Source organism: Tigriopus californicus, chromosome 3, assembly GCF_007210705.1.
Source record: "Tigriopus californicus strain San Diego chromosome 3, Tcal_SD_v2.1, whole genome shotgun sequence".
Classification (NCBI taxonomy): Eukaryota; Metazoa; Arthropoda; class Copepoda; order Harpacticoida; family Harpacticidae; genus Tigriopus; species Tigriopus californicus.
The window spans coordinates 10,315,147-10,329,282 of NC_081442.1; the positions used below are offsets into that span (position 1 = coordinate 10,315,147).

A 14,136-nucleotide genomic window follows, 5' to 3' on the forward strand; every position below is an offset into this window, starting at 1 on the left:
CTTTGTTTGCTCCACTACATCTCGCTCGTACACGTGGAAAAGGTGTCATTTGGCGATAGAAAAAAGGTGATGTAGAAGCGTGCAAGGATGTACAAATGGCATGTTAAAAACACATGTCATAAATTTGCGACGCAAATTTACTCAGGCATCGTGTGGAACGGGTTTGAAAAAAGTCCAAACGATGCCCAAATTTATGATAATACTAGAGTTTCCAAAGGATGGTGTCATATGTTCCCGTTTTGTGCTTATGCGCTCTAACTTTGTTTCAGTTTTAGCTCTCTTCATTGCAGGACCCCCTGCTATAATTTGTGGTTCATTTATCTTGTGAGAAAAACATCCAATTCTGACAACTTCTCACCATTTTCCTTCCCACCCACACGACATTCCATTTCGAGAAAGCCTCAGAACATATTTTCTAAGTAGAATGACATACCCTCTAGGAGAGATGATGCGCCATCTCATTCCCTGAATGAAAGTGACCTTCCCTGTCCCCAAGTTTCATGCATTGATTTTGAGTACGCTACTTTACTACCTATTGTTCTAACATACACGCTCACTCCCAACGTTTACTTTGGCTGACTAGTAAAATGATAACCCTGCTTTGGAATTTCAGAATGTACTTGTTGAAGCAATATACAACTCTTTCAATTTGTGTTGCCAGGCTCAAAGGAGCGAATTACAGATCAAGTCAGCTCAAAATTTGTTTTTCCTCTTGAAGTTCAATTTGCTTGCGTTCCCTCAATATGGCTTTCTCAGGGACACGATCCACATGTTGGCAGTTTGAGTCGAAATGTCGAAAGCACCAGACATTCCCAAGGACTTGTCCGGTATCACATATGATTGGGTTTTGAAACTTGCCTTGCATCTCAATGATCTGGATCAGAGTGAGGAACGCCACAAGGTGGTCCAAATTGAGATCGACAGACATGAGGCCTACATGGAAGGAGCTCTAAGTGATATCATGAAGGTGTTCGTGCACTTGGAGATTCGGAAGAACTCTGGTTCCATTGAACGAACTGTCATGTACAATTGGTTTGTCAAAGTGGTTCCGAGGTTGATGAGTGCCATGGTTCAAAAACATGGTTTATTCCAAAGAGAAATCATCTTTTATCGGTGAGTTGTCACTCTGTTACATCTCCGTTTCAGCAATTGAAAAGCAAGTAGCAAGTGAATAAGTGTTCTATTGCCGAAGACTACTTGGAAAACCATTGGCTTAAATTTTTTATTTGTATAGACATATCCAGTAGCTTTTTGTCTAACCTAAGGTTCAATAAAGTAATAGCATCAAAGGTGTTTGGTAAATCAAGGTAAGGAAATGTTTTAGCCTAGCAGCCGTAATGGATTGGCAAGGTGTCCGCTTTCCATTATGCTACCTTGGGTTGATATCCAAGCTTCTCTGTGGGATGTGAATTATGACAGCTTCAATGGGCAAACTTGTGAGCATTTCTGAGGTTCTGAAATGCACAAGTATGTGCATATATTGGGGCATTTCACTCTTTTTGCAAGCTTACTTACCGTTACTAGCAATAGAATTCCCAGTCCTTCAAGACGATTTTTTTTCTTTTTCATTTAACTTTACATTCATATATTTGATCCACAAACGAATTAGAATTGATAGATTTGGCAGATTTGTATAGGGCTTGAATAAAGAGTTAATCAGGAATTTTGTTTAAAAATATGTGCAACTCTGACTTAAAAGATGTTACTGGATCAAGACCTATATATTTCCTACGAATATTTGAGGGAAGCAAATTGAACAGTGAAGGAGCCCGAGAAAGAAGAGAAGTGAACTTCATTATTCGAACTACCCTGGATTCTCGAGGGCTTAAAGGTGCTCTATAAAAACACTCATTAAGCCCCTAAATACTGTCAATGCAATCAACCCGAAAACCCGGGATGGGATAAAGCTCATGAACGGTTTTGAAAACGTACAATATCAGATGCCTTTCGAACCTTCCATGCAGTCTCAATCTTTCTAGTCTGTCCCAAGACGAGGGCTCTTTTATTCCTATTATTTAAGGAATAGCCTTCAGGAACATTAAACTTGACATCGTGCATGCGACTAGGGGATTTCTCGACTTTTAATCAATTGCCTCCCAACAGAAATGAAGCTTCTTAACCTATTAAGAACGGTGCCTTGGATCCCATGAAGATTGCAAAATCAAGATTGACAAAATCAACTTTCTCAGAACCAGGGCTCGGAAAAATTGTCTTTAAGGGAAAAATATTTTTTTTGATAACAACAAATAATTTATTTTCACAGAAAAACAATTTCTCAAACGCAAAGATAAATGTCTGTTTAAAAGCAAAAAAGCCACATTATAAGACAACATTAAACTAATTTTGCTAAAGTTTGAAGCAATTACCATAGGTATTCATATAGTTAATTATTTTAAAATCTTTGAAACCAAAGGCCTTGAAGCTGTCTTCAACTTGTACCCCCAAATTAATACCTTAAACCATAGAGGTTTCTAGATGAAATTTGATTCCTCTGGGTGCTTTATTTCAGTTATCTTTCAGGGCGAAGAAACCTGGGCTAAAATGCAAGCGTTTTTATTTTTGCTCTTTTGCGTGTAAAGTATTGAGACTTTATTTGCATTTTTAGGAAAAGCTTGTACTTTTGCCAAAAAGTAAAGCAGGAATAATGTGAGAATTAGAGAACAACTACTACATTCCAACACTAAAATTCAGAATCAATTGTAGTAAATGTCAAGGTTTACACTTTTGAGCCCTCTAATCCATTTGACCCCACCCCCCTCCCACACACACCCATACATGCATTTTTTTTCGCATCAAAGTTAGAGGTTCGGAGAAAAATATATTTGCTGACCAAAACCTCCATAGAATTTCAAATTAATCTAAAATTCAATTTTTTTTTCTCCATATCTCCACATGACTCGTGTTCTCAAAATTATGCATATGAAATATTTTTACATCCTAGACCCTTACATGCATCTTTTTGCATCCTGGACTTTTATTTGCATTTTGGACCCGTTTTCACATTTTCTTGCATTTTAGGTTTCTTTTGCCTGATTCCGATTGGGTAGAAGAAAATGTATTTTTATTATTTTGATGAAAAAATTGGCACCACTGACGCATCTCTTTCCTAGGACACGTATCCGATCCTTCAACACATTGGAAATATTGAAGAAGTATACTTGATCAAATAAAACCTCACAAACAGAAACTCACTGAGCACTTTCAAAGAATGACATTGGCTGAAGTCGATGAGTCGGTACCTAAAAAAAAACACAGTAGGTTTCCTTAGGTATATAAACTGGCCATCTCCGGGGAGACTTGAATTTTCCTGCCCATTCAGTGATCACAGTGCCTATTCCGGGCACCCTGACACCACTCATGGAAATTTGCAGTGCCCCTAGTGCCTTTTGATTACTTGGAGACGGACTGACAAGTACAAGCTGTTGTATCGACAGCACAGGCCTGTAATTGTTATGGAAATTTAATCTTGGATTGACGTTCAGATGCTTGTCCATTGGAATCAGAGTTTACTGCATGCGTCTGTAAGAATGTCTGTGTCCAGCTTAACATATCCAGTTTTTCTAACCTTTCTACAATCAAAGGCCAATGTTCATCTTTGAACTTGAACTTAGCCAGACCGACCTTTCTAGAGCATGCCGGCTTTTGAATAATGATCTACCCTAGAGGTTCACTCGACGCTAACTCAAGAATGTGATTGATTTCTAGGCATAATATGGACAATTGGACATTCTGGATCCGATCAGGGTCATTAGAAAAGACCAAGTTCAGAACATTATTCACATGGTTAAAAGCAACCATGGGTCACTCTTTATCTAAGACCCGTGATCAAAACCATGGTTCTATCATGGAATTGACTAAAATATCATTAGTTGGTAATGCTTATTAACTACCGTCACAAGAGAGTTATTGCTACAAAGTTACCGATATAAACTAGATTGTCGTGATTTCTAGTTATCTTCAAAAAGTAGATTAGTTTTGTTTCACCATTGCAGGGATGTTGTTCCACTTTTAAGCAATTTTGCCAAGAATCAGTGTCCTGGCTTCAAGCTCAAATATTTCCGCATTCCTAAGTTTTATTATGGAGCAACATCGGAAAATGGGAATGGCGTCTTGATATTAGAAGACTGCGCCATGAAGGGCTTCAGGATCCATGATGTATCCAATCAGTTGTTTGACCTAGAACACCTCAAGGTAATCCATTTCCACACACATTATTTCAAACCCCAAGGTGTTATCCATGTAGTTGTCCTCGTTGTTTGTCTTTATTTAGGAATCTTTGATGTCTTTGGCTGAGTTCCATGCCCTTTCCATTTGCTACGATCTCACCAATCAAAGGCAATTGTCCCAACGTTTTCCCATATTCGCCCCAGACAAGATCATGTGGTTACAGGTGATTTTTTTAGCGAGTACTTTGCCTCCCATTGTCAAGCTCGACTTCATTTCCACTCCGACTGATCATCTCTCACTCTAGGATGACATGATGGCCTTTCTTTCCGACATGACGCAAGTGGCCCACGAATTCCTTCAAAGCATTCCTGAACAACAAGAAGTGGCCAGGTACCTACAATGGGTGACAGAGGACTTTCTGTACTTACAGCATTTTCCACAATCAAACATGTTGGTATTGATGGACCTGAACGTAACGGCCAATTAACGACAATGCTGGGAAAGTCAGTCTTTGTTTTAGTACGAAAAGTATATCGAGACTCTTCTAAAGACAAAGGATGTAGTTTGAGAGCAGACCTGTGTCAATTACATTCTAAAATGCAATGAATCACAAATACGTTCGTTGCGGATGTGATTAATTATAATTACTTCATTTTGAAATGTAATTGATTACAATTGCATTTAGTCACATTGACGTTGAATTACATTTAAAATTTACATTCAATTACAATTCAATTGCCTTTTTCAGAATTCCGCCTTATAATAAAAGGATTTGGCTCAGCGTGAATTTACCATTATTGTTATTTTTCGAGCTTTTTATCAAATGAAGTAGCTCAGGTAATGGAAACTAATTTGGCTTCAGGTGGCTAAATGCCTTCAAGTATTGAAATATAAGAACAATCAGAATGCGTATCAAGTTATCTGATCAGTGTTCCTAATTATCACTGTTTGAAGATAGTATAGCATAGAAAATGTCACAGGACTAACATACTTTGCAATTAATGAACACTGCTCATATGATCTTCTTAAGATACCATGGTCGTTGGCACATATACTCGTAGTTGGCAACGCTAAGACTCTATTCCATGAGCGCAAACTCGGATGAGGGTTGAAGTCCAGGGAGGAGAGTTCAAACAATTTAGGACCTTGAGTTCAAGCAAAGGAATAAATTAAATTGACTGACCAACAAGATTAAATTGCTAAGACATTAAATAAGGAAACGGAAAAATGCGGACGGAAATGTGGTTATAATTTGAAATTTAAATATTTCAATTACATCCCTTCAAATGGAATTATTTACGATTACAATTAGCATTACTATGTTTCTCATCATAATTAATTACAATTTCGTGCAATGTGGTCGAAATTGCTTAATTATGATGGCAATTTCAATTACAGCACGGGTCTGCTTGGGAGTACAATGTATTTTTCACCAAAATGAGGAAGGGAGATATTTTCTTAATTGGTATGTAATTTGTTTATTTTTGATGGATCTGGTAGGATTGGGACATCTCTTTATTTCTGAAAAACATTGCCCAAACTGTTTTGGGGTTTAAGATTTTTCACAATTAATACAAAGACCAACATTGTTGGTTCCTGACACTAATTGTTAACAATCCGAAAGATATATGAATTGATAGTCAGAGGGCGTTTGTGAGTTATCTTTGAGGAAAAAGGGGCAATGTGCGATTGCCGATTAGGCTCCTTGCTCAACATATATTTTAAAACTATTTGAGTTTTAGGCAAAATCTGACAACATTTTGCAGGCTTATAACCTACTTTCGTATTTTGGATGCCATAAGGAGTTCATTTACCAATGTACTGTTTTTTATTTAGTTCGGGCCTCCAAATAGAGCTCCCTCTATTTCACTGCAAATAAAACCAAGAATAACAATGAAATATAGTTTATTTTTAAAATGAAATTCATACCATATGTTGAATGTATTTAACGACTTATTTTTAGCCGCTTTGAATCCATCATGAGCAATCCTGGAAAATTCCTGGCCAACGAATTATCCCGAGCCCAAGCGAGCAAATTCCGATGCCTTCAGCATGGCGATTCCTGGCCCAATAATTTCATTTTTCATCGGTCCAAGCAAATTCTTCGATGTCTCGCAGTGGACTGGCAAGTATGGAATGTTAGCTATGGAAACAAATATGCACAAGTAGTCTAGTCAAAGAGAGAAATCAGTACTATTTGCGCATACCTGGTGATCCAAAAAGCGGTTTCACACGCATCTTTTTTAACGGTGTTCTAACCGATGTTTGGGAATTATTTCTCAGCAAGTAATGTTTGATGGAAAAAAAATTGTCCAATAGTGATTTGAGTTTGCCGCTCTAAAGCATCTCTGAACGTAAGGTTTGTCAGATATTGATTGCAAAAATTGATCAAGGTCGCGCTTAAAATTTAACAAAGGTTCATCTAAATTGTAGAATTGCCGTAGAGTTATTGGCAAAAGGTTAAACAGGACAGCAGAGCTTGCAACAATGTTTTGAAGGGTTATAAATAAAACGTGAGTAGATAAGAGGTTTCATTGGCTAGTTTCATTAATCTTTTTGTAGAGAGAAGTAACCAAAGCCAAAACTATTCTGTTAAATAACTCTCACGCAAGTTTTTGTATTATCCTGGTGCTGAGCATTCTTATGTGAATCTGTTCTAGTCATGTGTATAAATCCCCACTAATCAGAAATACAGTCAGCCACAAAGCACCATCAGTGTTATCAATACATGGCGCAATCGGTTAACCGGCTGTTGCCCACTGTCCACACATGTCACTCTACTTGTTTGAGGATCGAGCTAGTTACTCTCCTCAGTGGGAGGATTGAGCGTTTATGGTTCTCCCTGTGGAAGTGAGTTGAGTAGATGGTGACCTTGGGCAGGCCGGCAAGAACCTGTCGTGATCCAAGCATGGATTGCCAGATGCCTTGGAGGAGGGATGTCCAGATGCCTTGGAGGAGTGAAATCCAGTTGCCTCAGATGCATGATGTCTGGATGCCTCCAAGAAGCGATGTCTGGATGCCCTTGATGTGGTTCATTGTGATCCTGATGACCCGTGAACCTGATGTTGGTGTCAACCCATGACCCTGATGTTGGTGTTGACCCATGACCCCGATGGTGGTGTGACCCCGTGACCCCAATGGTGGGGTCGACATGTGACCCCCATGGTGGGTTCAACCCGTGACCCTTGGTGTTGTGTACACTTCGTGACTGACATGTATTTGACTAGAACAGTTTATATATACATGACTAGAATTAACATTATCATTGCATGAGCATGAGCAACATGCTCGTCACCGGGATATCACATCCAACACATCTCCCTCACACAGGGGGGGGGAGCCATCCGGGGTCACGGGCCATCCGGGCATCACGGGCATCTCGGCCTAACCATCCGGGCATCTCGGCCCAACCATTCGGGCATCTCGGCCCAACCATTCGGGCATCTCGGCCCAACCATTCGGGCATCTCGCCCCAACCATCCGGGCATCTCGGCCCAACCATCCGGGCATCTCGGCCCAACCATCCGGGCATCTCGGCCCAACCATCCGGGCATCTCGGCCCAACCATCCGACGGCATCTCGGCCAACCATCCGGGCATCTCGGCCCAACCATCCGGGCATCTCGGCCCAACCATCCGGGCATCTCGGCCCCAACCATTCGGGCATCTCGGCCCAACCATCCGGTCATCTCGGCCCAACCATCCGGGCATCTCGGCCCAAACCATCCGGCATCTCGGCCCAACCATCCGGGCATCTCGGCCCAACCATCCGGGCATCTCGGCCCAACCATCCGGGCATCTCGGCCCAACCATCCGGGCATCTCGGCCCAACCATCCGGGCATCTCGGCCCAACCATCCGGGAACACGGGCCGTCCAGGGAAACACGGGCCGTCCAGGAACACGGGCGTCCAGGGAACACGGGCCGTCCAGGGAACACGGCCGTCCAGGGAACACGGGCCGTCCAGGAACACGGGCCGTCCAGGGGACACGGGCCGTCCAGGAACACGTCCGGAACACGGCCGTCCAGGGAACACGGGCCGTCCAGGGAACACGGGGCCGTCCAGGGAACACGGGGCCGTCCAGGAACACGGGGCCGTCCAGGAACACGGGCCGTCCAGGAACACGGGGCCTCCAGGAACACGGGCCGTCCAGGAACACGGGGCCGTCCAGGAACACGGGGCCGTCCAGGAACACGGGGCCGTCCAGGAACACGGGCCGTCCAGGAACACGGGCCGTCCCAACATAGGGATCACGGGGCCGTCCAGGAACACGGGCCTTCCAGGCGGATCACGGTGCCAACAACGGGCAGATCACGCCGCCAACCGGGCGGGTCACGGTGCCAACCGGGCAGATCACGCCGCCAACCGGGCAGATCACGCCGCCAACCGGGCGGGTCACGGTGCCAACCGGGTCACGAGGCGTCTGGGAAAGGGTCTTGAGCCGTTGCCTCCACGCTCCAATCCCCTCCACGGGGAGAGCCACACAGGAGGCCACAGCCGGACTGCCGACTGCGCCATGTTGTGTACGCTTCGTGACTGACATGTATTTGACTAGAACAGTTTATATATACATGACTAGAATTAACATTATCATTGCGTGAGCATGAGCAACATGCTCGTCACCGGGATATCACATCCAACACACTTGGGAGGACTTATGACCATTGGGAGGACTTGTAACCCTTGGGAGGACCCCCCTTTGTTAGGGAGATGTATTATCCTGTTTGTGAGCATGTTGCTCATGCTCATGTGAATGAATCTGTTCTAGTCTTGTGTATAAAACCCCATTAATCAGAAATACAGCTAGTCACTAGCCATGGCACAGTCGGTTAACCGGCTGTTGCCCACTGTCCGCACGTGTTGCTCTCCTTGTTTTAAGGATTGAACTAGTTACTCTCCTCAGTGGGAGGTCATGTGTATAAATCCCCACTGATCAGAAATACAGTTGGTCATAAAGCACCATCAGGGTATCAACACAGTTTTTGCCTTACATTGAAGGTGGAAGAATGGAAAGACATGGAGAGGAAATAGATATGCATTGTTCTCGGTAACTGCAATGGAGATTACAGTGGAGCAGGGCATGAGTTGTAAAATGGATCTTGCCTTGCGCTGTAGTTTCTACATTGGGTTGATATCTTAAATAACGTCTTATTAACGGCGTTTAGGTAGACGCCCATATCCTTGACAGTAGACGTTTGCTCTTCCAGGATATGTGAGTTTTGTTCCATACTGGTATTCATAAAGTAGCCAAAAAAACTGAGGGCAAATTTTGAAGAAAGAAATCAAATGATATCCTTGATTTGATTGCTTTTTAACATTATAGCATTCTAATGGCCGTTGTATAACGTTCATCCCCAATCAGTTTTCTGATATGTTCAGTGGAAAAAACTGGCTAACCAATTTTGGGCAATGTTATAAACGCAGCTTTAATTAAGATACCACAAGGTTTGGTCTCAAAATTGGCCGCATAATCTCCGCGTCTTGTAATGAGAAGCAGATTGTTTTATTTGGGACCAAGTGCTGACTTTGAATCCATATTGGAGAGGTTCTTGTTTCAAGCCGATGGAAAATTATTCAGGTGAGAAACTCCAACTGATCTTGTACATCTAGAGTATGTGAAAGCCGATTTCCGCAATCTTGTCATCGATTGGAGTCTAGTCTCTTTTCAATTTTTTTCCTTTTTCGCCAGATATCGTTTTTCGGACATGCTCCCAGTGACGTTTGCTACCTTGTATATTCATCAACTACGAAAGCATTTCGCGACTCTCATTTGGATAGGTTACTGAAGAATTACTTCGAGTTACTCGACCGAACGATTCGCTCTTTGGGGATTCACCAGGAACTTTTTGATGCCCGGTACGAGGAATTTAGGGCTGAATTTCACCAGGTTCGTAAACTCATGAATATTCGATGGATAATTGCCAAAAATATACGGATGAAGCCATGTTCACCTAGTGTTTGGGTTGGTGCCTGTTATTTTGTGGCGGTGTGGAAGTTTTCAAAATGGATCCAATGGAAGGAGAAATTCAAATTGAGGATTCATTAGGCGTTGGGGATGATTATGAAGAAGATCATAACAAACTGGAGATTGAAAGCCCCCAATGTATTAGAGAACCATTGACTCATATCGACGGCCACTTTCAAGTAGAATCACAAGCACTTGAAATATCTAATATTTCAACACTTGATCCTGGGGCTATTCATCAAGATGTGCAAGACCAACAAAAAGCAATTTCAGTGGATTTAGACTTGATCACTAAGGAAGACATTGAATCAGATCAAACTTCTCAAATCATTCAAAGTCTTACGATTGATCCAATGGAAAATGTAATGGACCAAGATAATCAGTGGGATTCGAGGGAACCCTCCGAAAATGTTCCCGTCGAACCCGTTTTGGCAGGTAATTGAAATAATCGCTTCGGGATATCTAGTCTCACTTCCATGATCAATTCCCATTTTGCGAACATCAATGTAAAGCTTGTGGGGATACGAGTACAATCCTGAAATCAAAACCCCACTGAAAATCATAAATTTTCTGTTTACCCATAATACCCTCCCATCTCATGAGTCATGACCAAAATGTCTTTTTCTTTTGTTTTGCACATCCATTTTATTTGCATGGGGTGCTAAACAACTCCGAGTTTTGGTGAGGACCATTTTTGTCATTGTAAATCAGTTAAAAAACCTGAAGCCATGCATGTTAAAAGATTGATCTCTTGAATTTTTGGAATAATTTTTCATACCTGATTTACTTTCAGACAATGTGCTCCATCGAAGACCCTCAATATTAACCGATGAACAATTGCAAGCTTTAGAACAACCTTACGGATACCATCGTTCCTTAAATCAGCGGTCAAAACGAGCCCTAAGAAGGAAAATCTATTTAGATATTTGCTTGGAAGCTAGTCAATTGCAAGTCATTTGAAGTGAAAGCTATTTGCCATTTTTTGGCAAAATAAAGACCAAATATACTTTGTACATTATTCAACGAGGTTATGAAGGGTATCTGTTATCATTGTTATCATTCATCCATGAGCTTTGGTCCAAATTAATGAATTTAGGCTCTTGCGGTAACTGTTATCAGAAGAGGGCTACCTCTATCATGGTAAACACAGAGTTGTTTAGGTTGCTTTCCCAGTCACCATAGAATTTTCCGGGGATGCCGGTCAGATGTTTACGTGAGAGTCATAGAAAACCAAATAACTAGAATGCTCAAGCTCCACAGGAGTTGTACTGGATGAGCATGATTTCAGGTCAGCTGACGCTGGGTGGCAAGTGACAATCACACTTCGTGAAATCTCCCTTTAGGCAAGTTTAATAATTCCCATGAATCGTTCGTTAGTCTTGTTTTCTTTTAATTTCTTGTGATTCTTACAAATATGCCTGTAGAAAGAGCAGTAGGATAATAAAAACATGCTTTTTGGGCATAACACACGTAACATGTTCAACAGATTGGGACAATAGCAGAGTGTTATGTCCCTAAGGACACACCCTAATCCAATATACACGGAGGATTGTATCTTCACGTCCGTTCTATTCAAGATCAAGATTAGGAGAGAGAAAGGCAGAGACATAGAGAGATAGAGCAATAGAGAAAGACAGAGCAGGACAGTTGCATATGCGCATGTGCATGCAATACAAATTCATACCATCTCCCCTCACAGATGGAAGTATTCTCTTTCTCAGAAGTTTGAATAAGTATTGGGGAAGAAATAGAATCGCTGGATTTGCTGAATTAGTAAGATATGCACAAAACGTCATTTCTTGAAAAACTGGACAACTCGTTTCCTCACCATGCAAATGGAGTTGGCCAGTAAGGTATCAAATTTCTTCCTAGGCAATAATTGACGAAACATGATAACTCAAGGTGTAGAAAAAATTGATAAGAAGACTAATATTTTGACAAAAAATTGGAAGCCATGGTTCGTAATTGCAAGATTAAAAGGGCAAGAGAGAGTGAGATCCTCCATGGTACAAGGTGGGCATCATCCACAATAAAGGGTGGACATCCTCCACAATTCATGGTGGGCATCATCCACAATTCACGGTGGGCATCATCCACAATACAGTGTGGGCATCATCCACAATTCACGATGGGCATCATCCACAATTCACTATGGACATCCTCCATAATACAGGTTGGGCATTCTCCACAATACAGTGTGGGCATCATCCACAATTCACAAGGGGCATCATCCACAATTCACGATGGGCATCATCCACAATTCACTATGGGCATCCTCCATAATACAGGTTGGGCATTCTCCCCAATACACGGAGGGCTGAAGGGCCCCAAACTTGGAGGGCTACAGGCCACACACAGAAGGGCTACAAAAGGCCACACGCAGAAAAGCGGGCCGGACAAGCCCACACATGGCGTCCCCAGTTTTCCTCAACAAGGGGATGTGCTTGTCCGCAAAAGGCGGTCCTTGGCTTTCAAACTTGATATCCTCAAAGGTCCATACGTGTAGATTCACGATGTATGGACGTAAACAGAGGGCAGCAAGCCGGACATGCCGACTGTGCCATATTATGTCCCTAAGGACACACCCCTAATCCAATATACACGGAGGGTTGTATCTTCACGTCCTTTCTATTCAAGATCAAGATTAGGAGAGAGAAAGGCAGAGACATAGAGACACAGAGCAATAGAGAAAGACTGAACAGGACACCTGCATATACACATGTGCTTGCAATACAAATTCACACCATAGAGCAAATCACATATTCTATTAATTGCCCTTGTTTAGTAACACATCTCAAAAGTGTAGCAAAATGTATCCAAAATTGCAACGCAATGATGAGGCATTCGGAATTTCGTTTCAATCTCCCAACAATTTGCTTCAATGTGGGCAACGAGATTACACCTTTACATAATTGAGATAATTCCTACTCCTCTCGAGGTCAGCCTGAACCAAGGCTTGTTCCTTGGGTTTCAGTTAAGTGTTTCCACCACATGGATGAAAATTGCAATTGGAGCCCCATCATAGCCCCTTCAACGTTTCTGTGTTAAAATTGTGGTCGGACAGCTTTCTCTAACCCGTTTTTTGAAGGGTGCTAGAGGAGAGCAATTGCTCGGCAAGGGGTTGTATTAGGAGTTTCAGCTCAGAATTTGCACGCACCGTCAACGATTCAGATTGGTACCATAGTTGCCCTAGGAATTTTGAACCTTTTGACACCCAGCGACAGCTGAAACGAAAACATGCGATTGCAGCGCCCTTGATTAATCTATTTATGGAGTTATCTATGGTGAGAGCATGCAAGTAAGTTAAACGAGGTTGTGCCCAGACATTTCGAAACCAAGTTGGGCAAATTAGATAAAATATCCTCACAGCCTTAAGTACGTCCCTTCAATGCAAGCATCGCAAATCTTATAAAGACAAAGTACCAAGGCATTAGTCCTTCCTCAATAAAAGGAGCAAATTACAGCTACAAGTACTTTGGACATAAATAGTAATTCGTTACACACTGTTACTTGAAAAGAAGTGTAATGGCGTTACTCGTTGCTTTTCCTGAGATTTTGATGACCAAAATCTTATGGGTTTTCCCCCATCAAGACCATATTTCTCAAACAAAATTATGTTTTTTGCTTCACAAGCAAAACCGTGGAGTACTGGGACTGGAGAGGCAAGCTCTCTGAAACCTTGCTAGAGGACGTTTCAGTTTTGCGTTACCTCCTTATTGAGTGCTAGAACATGAAGATGGAATTCATTAAGCACATTTAGCACTCTCTTAGGGGGAATATGTCTGATTAGTAGTGATGAGATCAAATCAAATTTAAAATTCAAGTTTGCCAGAAAACTGGGAAAGGGAAAGCACCTGCCGATTCCATCGCAACATAAAAAGAAGAAAACTCAGGGTTACTTTTTGGGGCTAACCAAGGACGACGTCATCACTGGACAGAGATGGTAGGGTGGGGGAAACATAACTTTTATCCAGATGAACCAAATGCATTTTCCCTCACACACTA

At 42.1% G+C, this 14,136-nt stretch overlaps 1 protein-coding gene across 2 annotated transcripts; it reads left to right on the forward strand.

Annotated features, from left to right (window-relative positions):
• Positions 1–207: 207 nt before the first annotated feature.
• LOC131878256 (uncharacterized) lies at positions 208–11,149 on the forward strand. 2 transcript variants are annotated; one of them, XM_059224179.1, is made up of 8 exons: positions 224–1,113; positions 3,993–4,191; positions 4,271–4,390; positions 4,472–4,557; positions 6,131–6,296; positions 9,856–10,053; positions 10,122–10,566; positions 10,925–11,149. In XM_059224179.1, the coding sequence occupies exons 1-8, from the start codon at positions 791–793 to the stop codon at positions 11,089–11,091; spliced, it is 1,704 nt and encodes a 567-aa protein (XP_059080162.1). In that variant the 5' UTR covers positions 224–790; the 3' UTR covers positions 11,092–11,149. The 2 variants fall into 2 exon arrangements, with proteins under 2 accessions (XP_059080164.1, XP_059080162.1); XM_059224181.1 differs by lacking the exon at positions 10,122–10,566 and having other exon boundaries at positions 208–1,113.
• The last annotated feature ends 2,987 nt before the right edge of the window (positions 11,150–14,136 follow it).

Bases quoted from the DNA above. Each gene is read 5' to 3' on its own strand.
- LOC131878256 (XM_059224179.1), top strand. From the start codon at position 791: ATGTCGAAAGCACCAGACATTCCCAAGGACTTGTCCGGTATCACATAT. The intron at 4,192-4,270 runs GTAATCCATTTC...GTCTTTATTTAG, and splicing joins TTGACCTAGAACACCTCAAG to GAATCTTTGATGTCTTTGGC. The intron at 4,391-4,471 runs GTGATTTTTTTA...CTCTCACTCTAG, and splicing joins ACAAGATCATGTGGTTACAG to GATGACATGATGGCCTTTCT.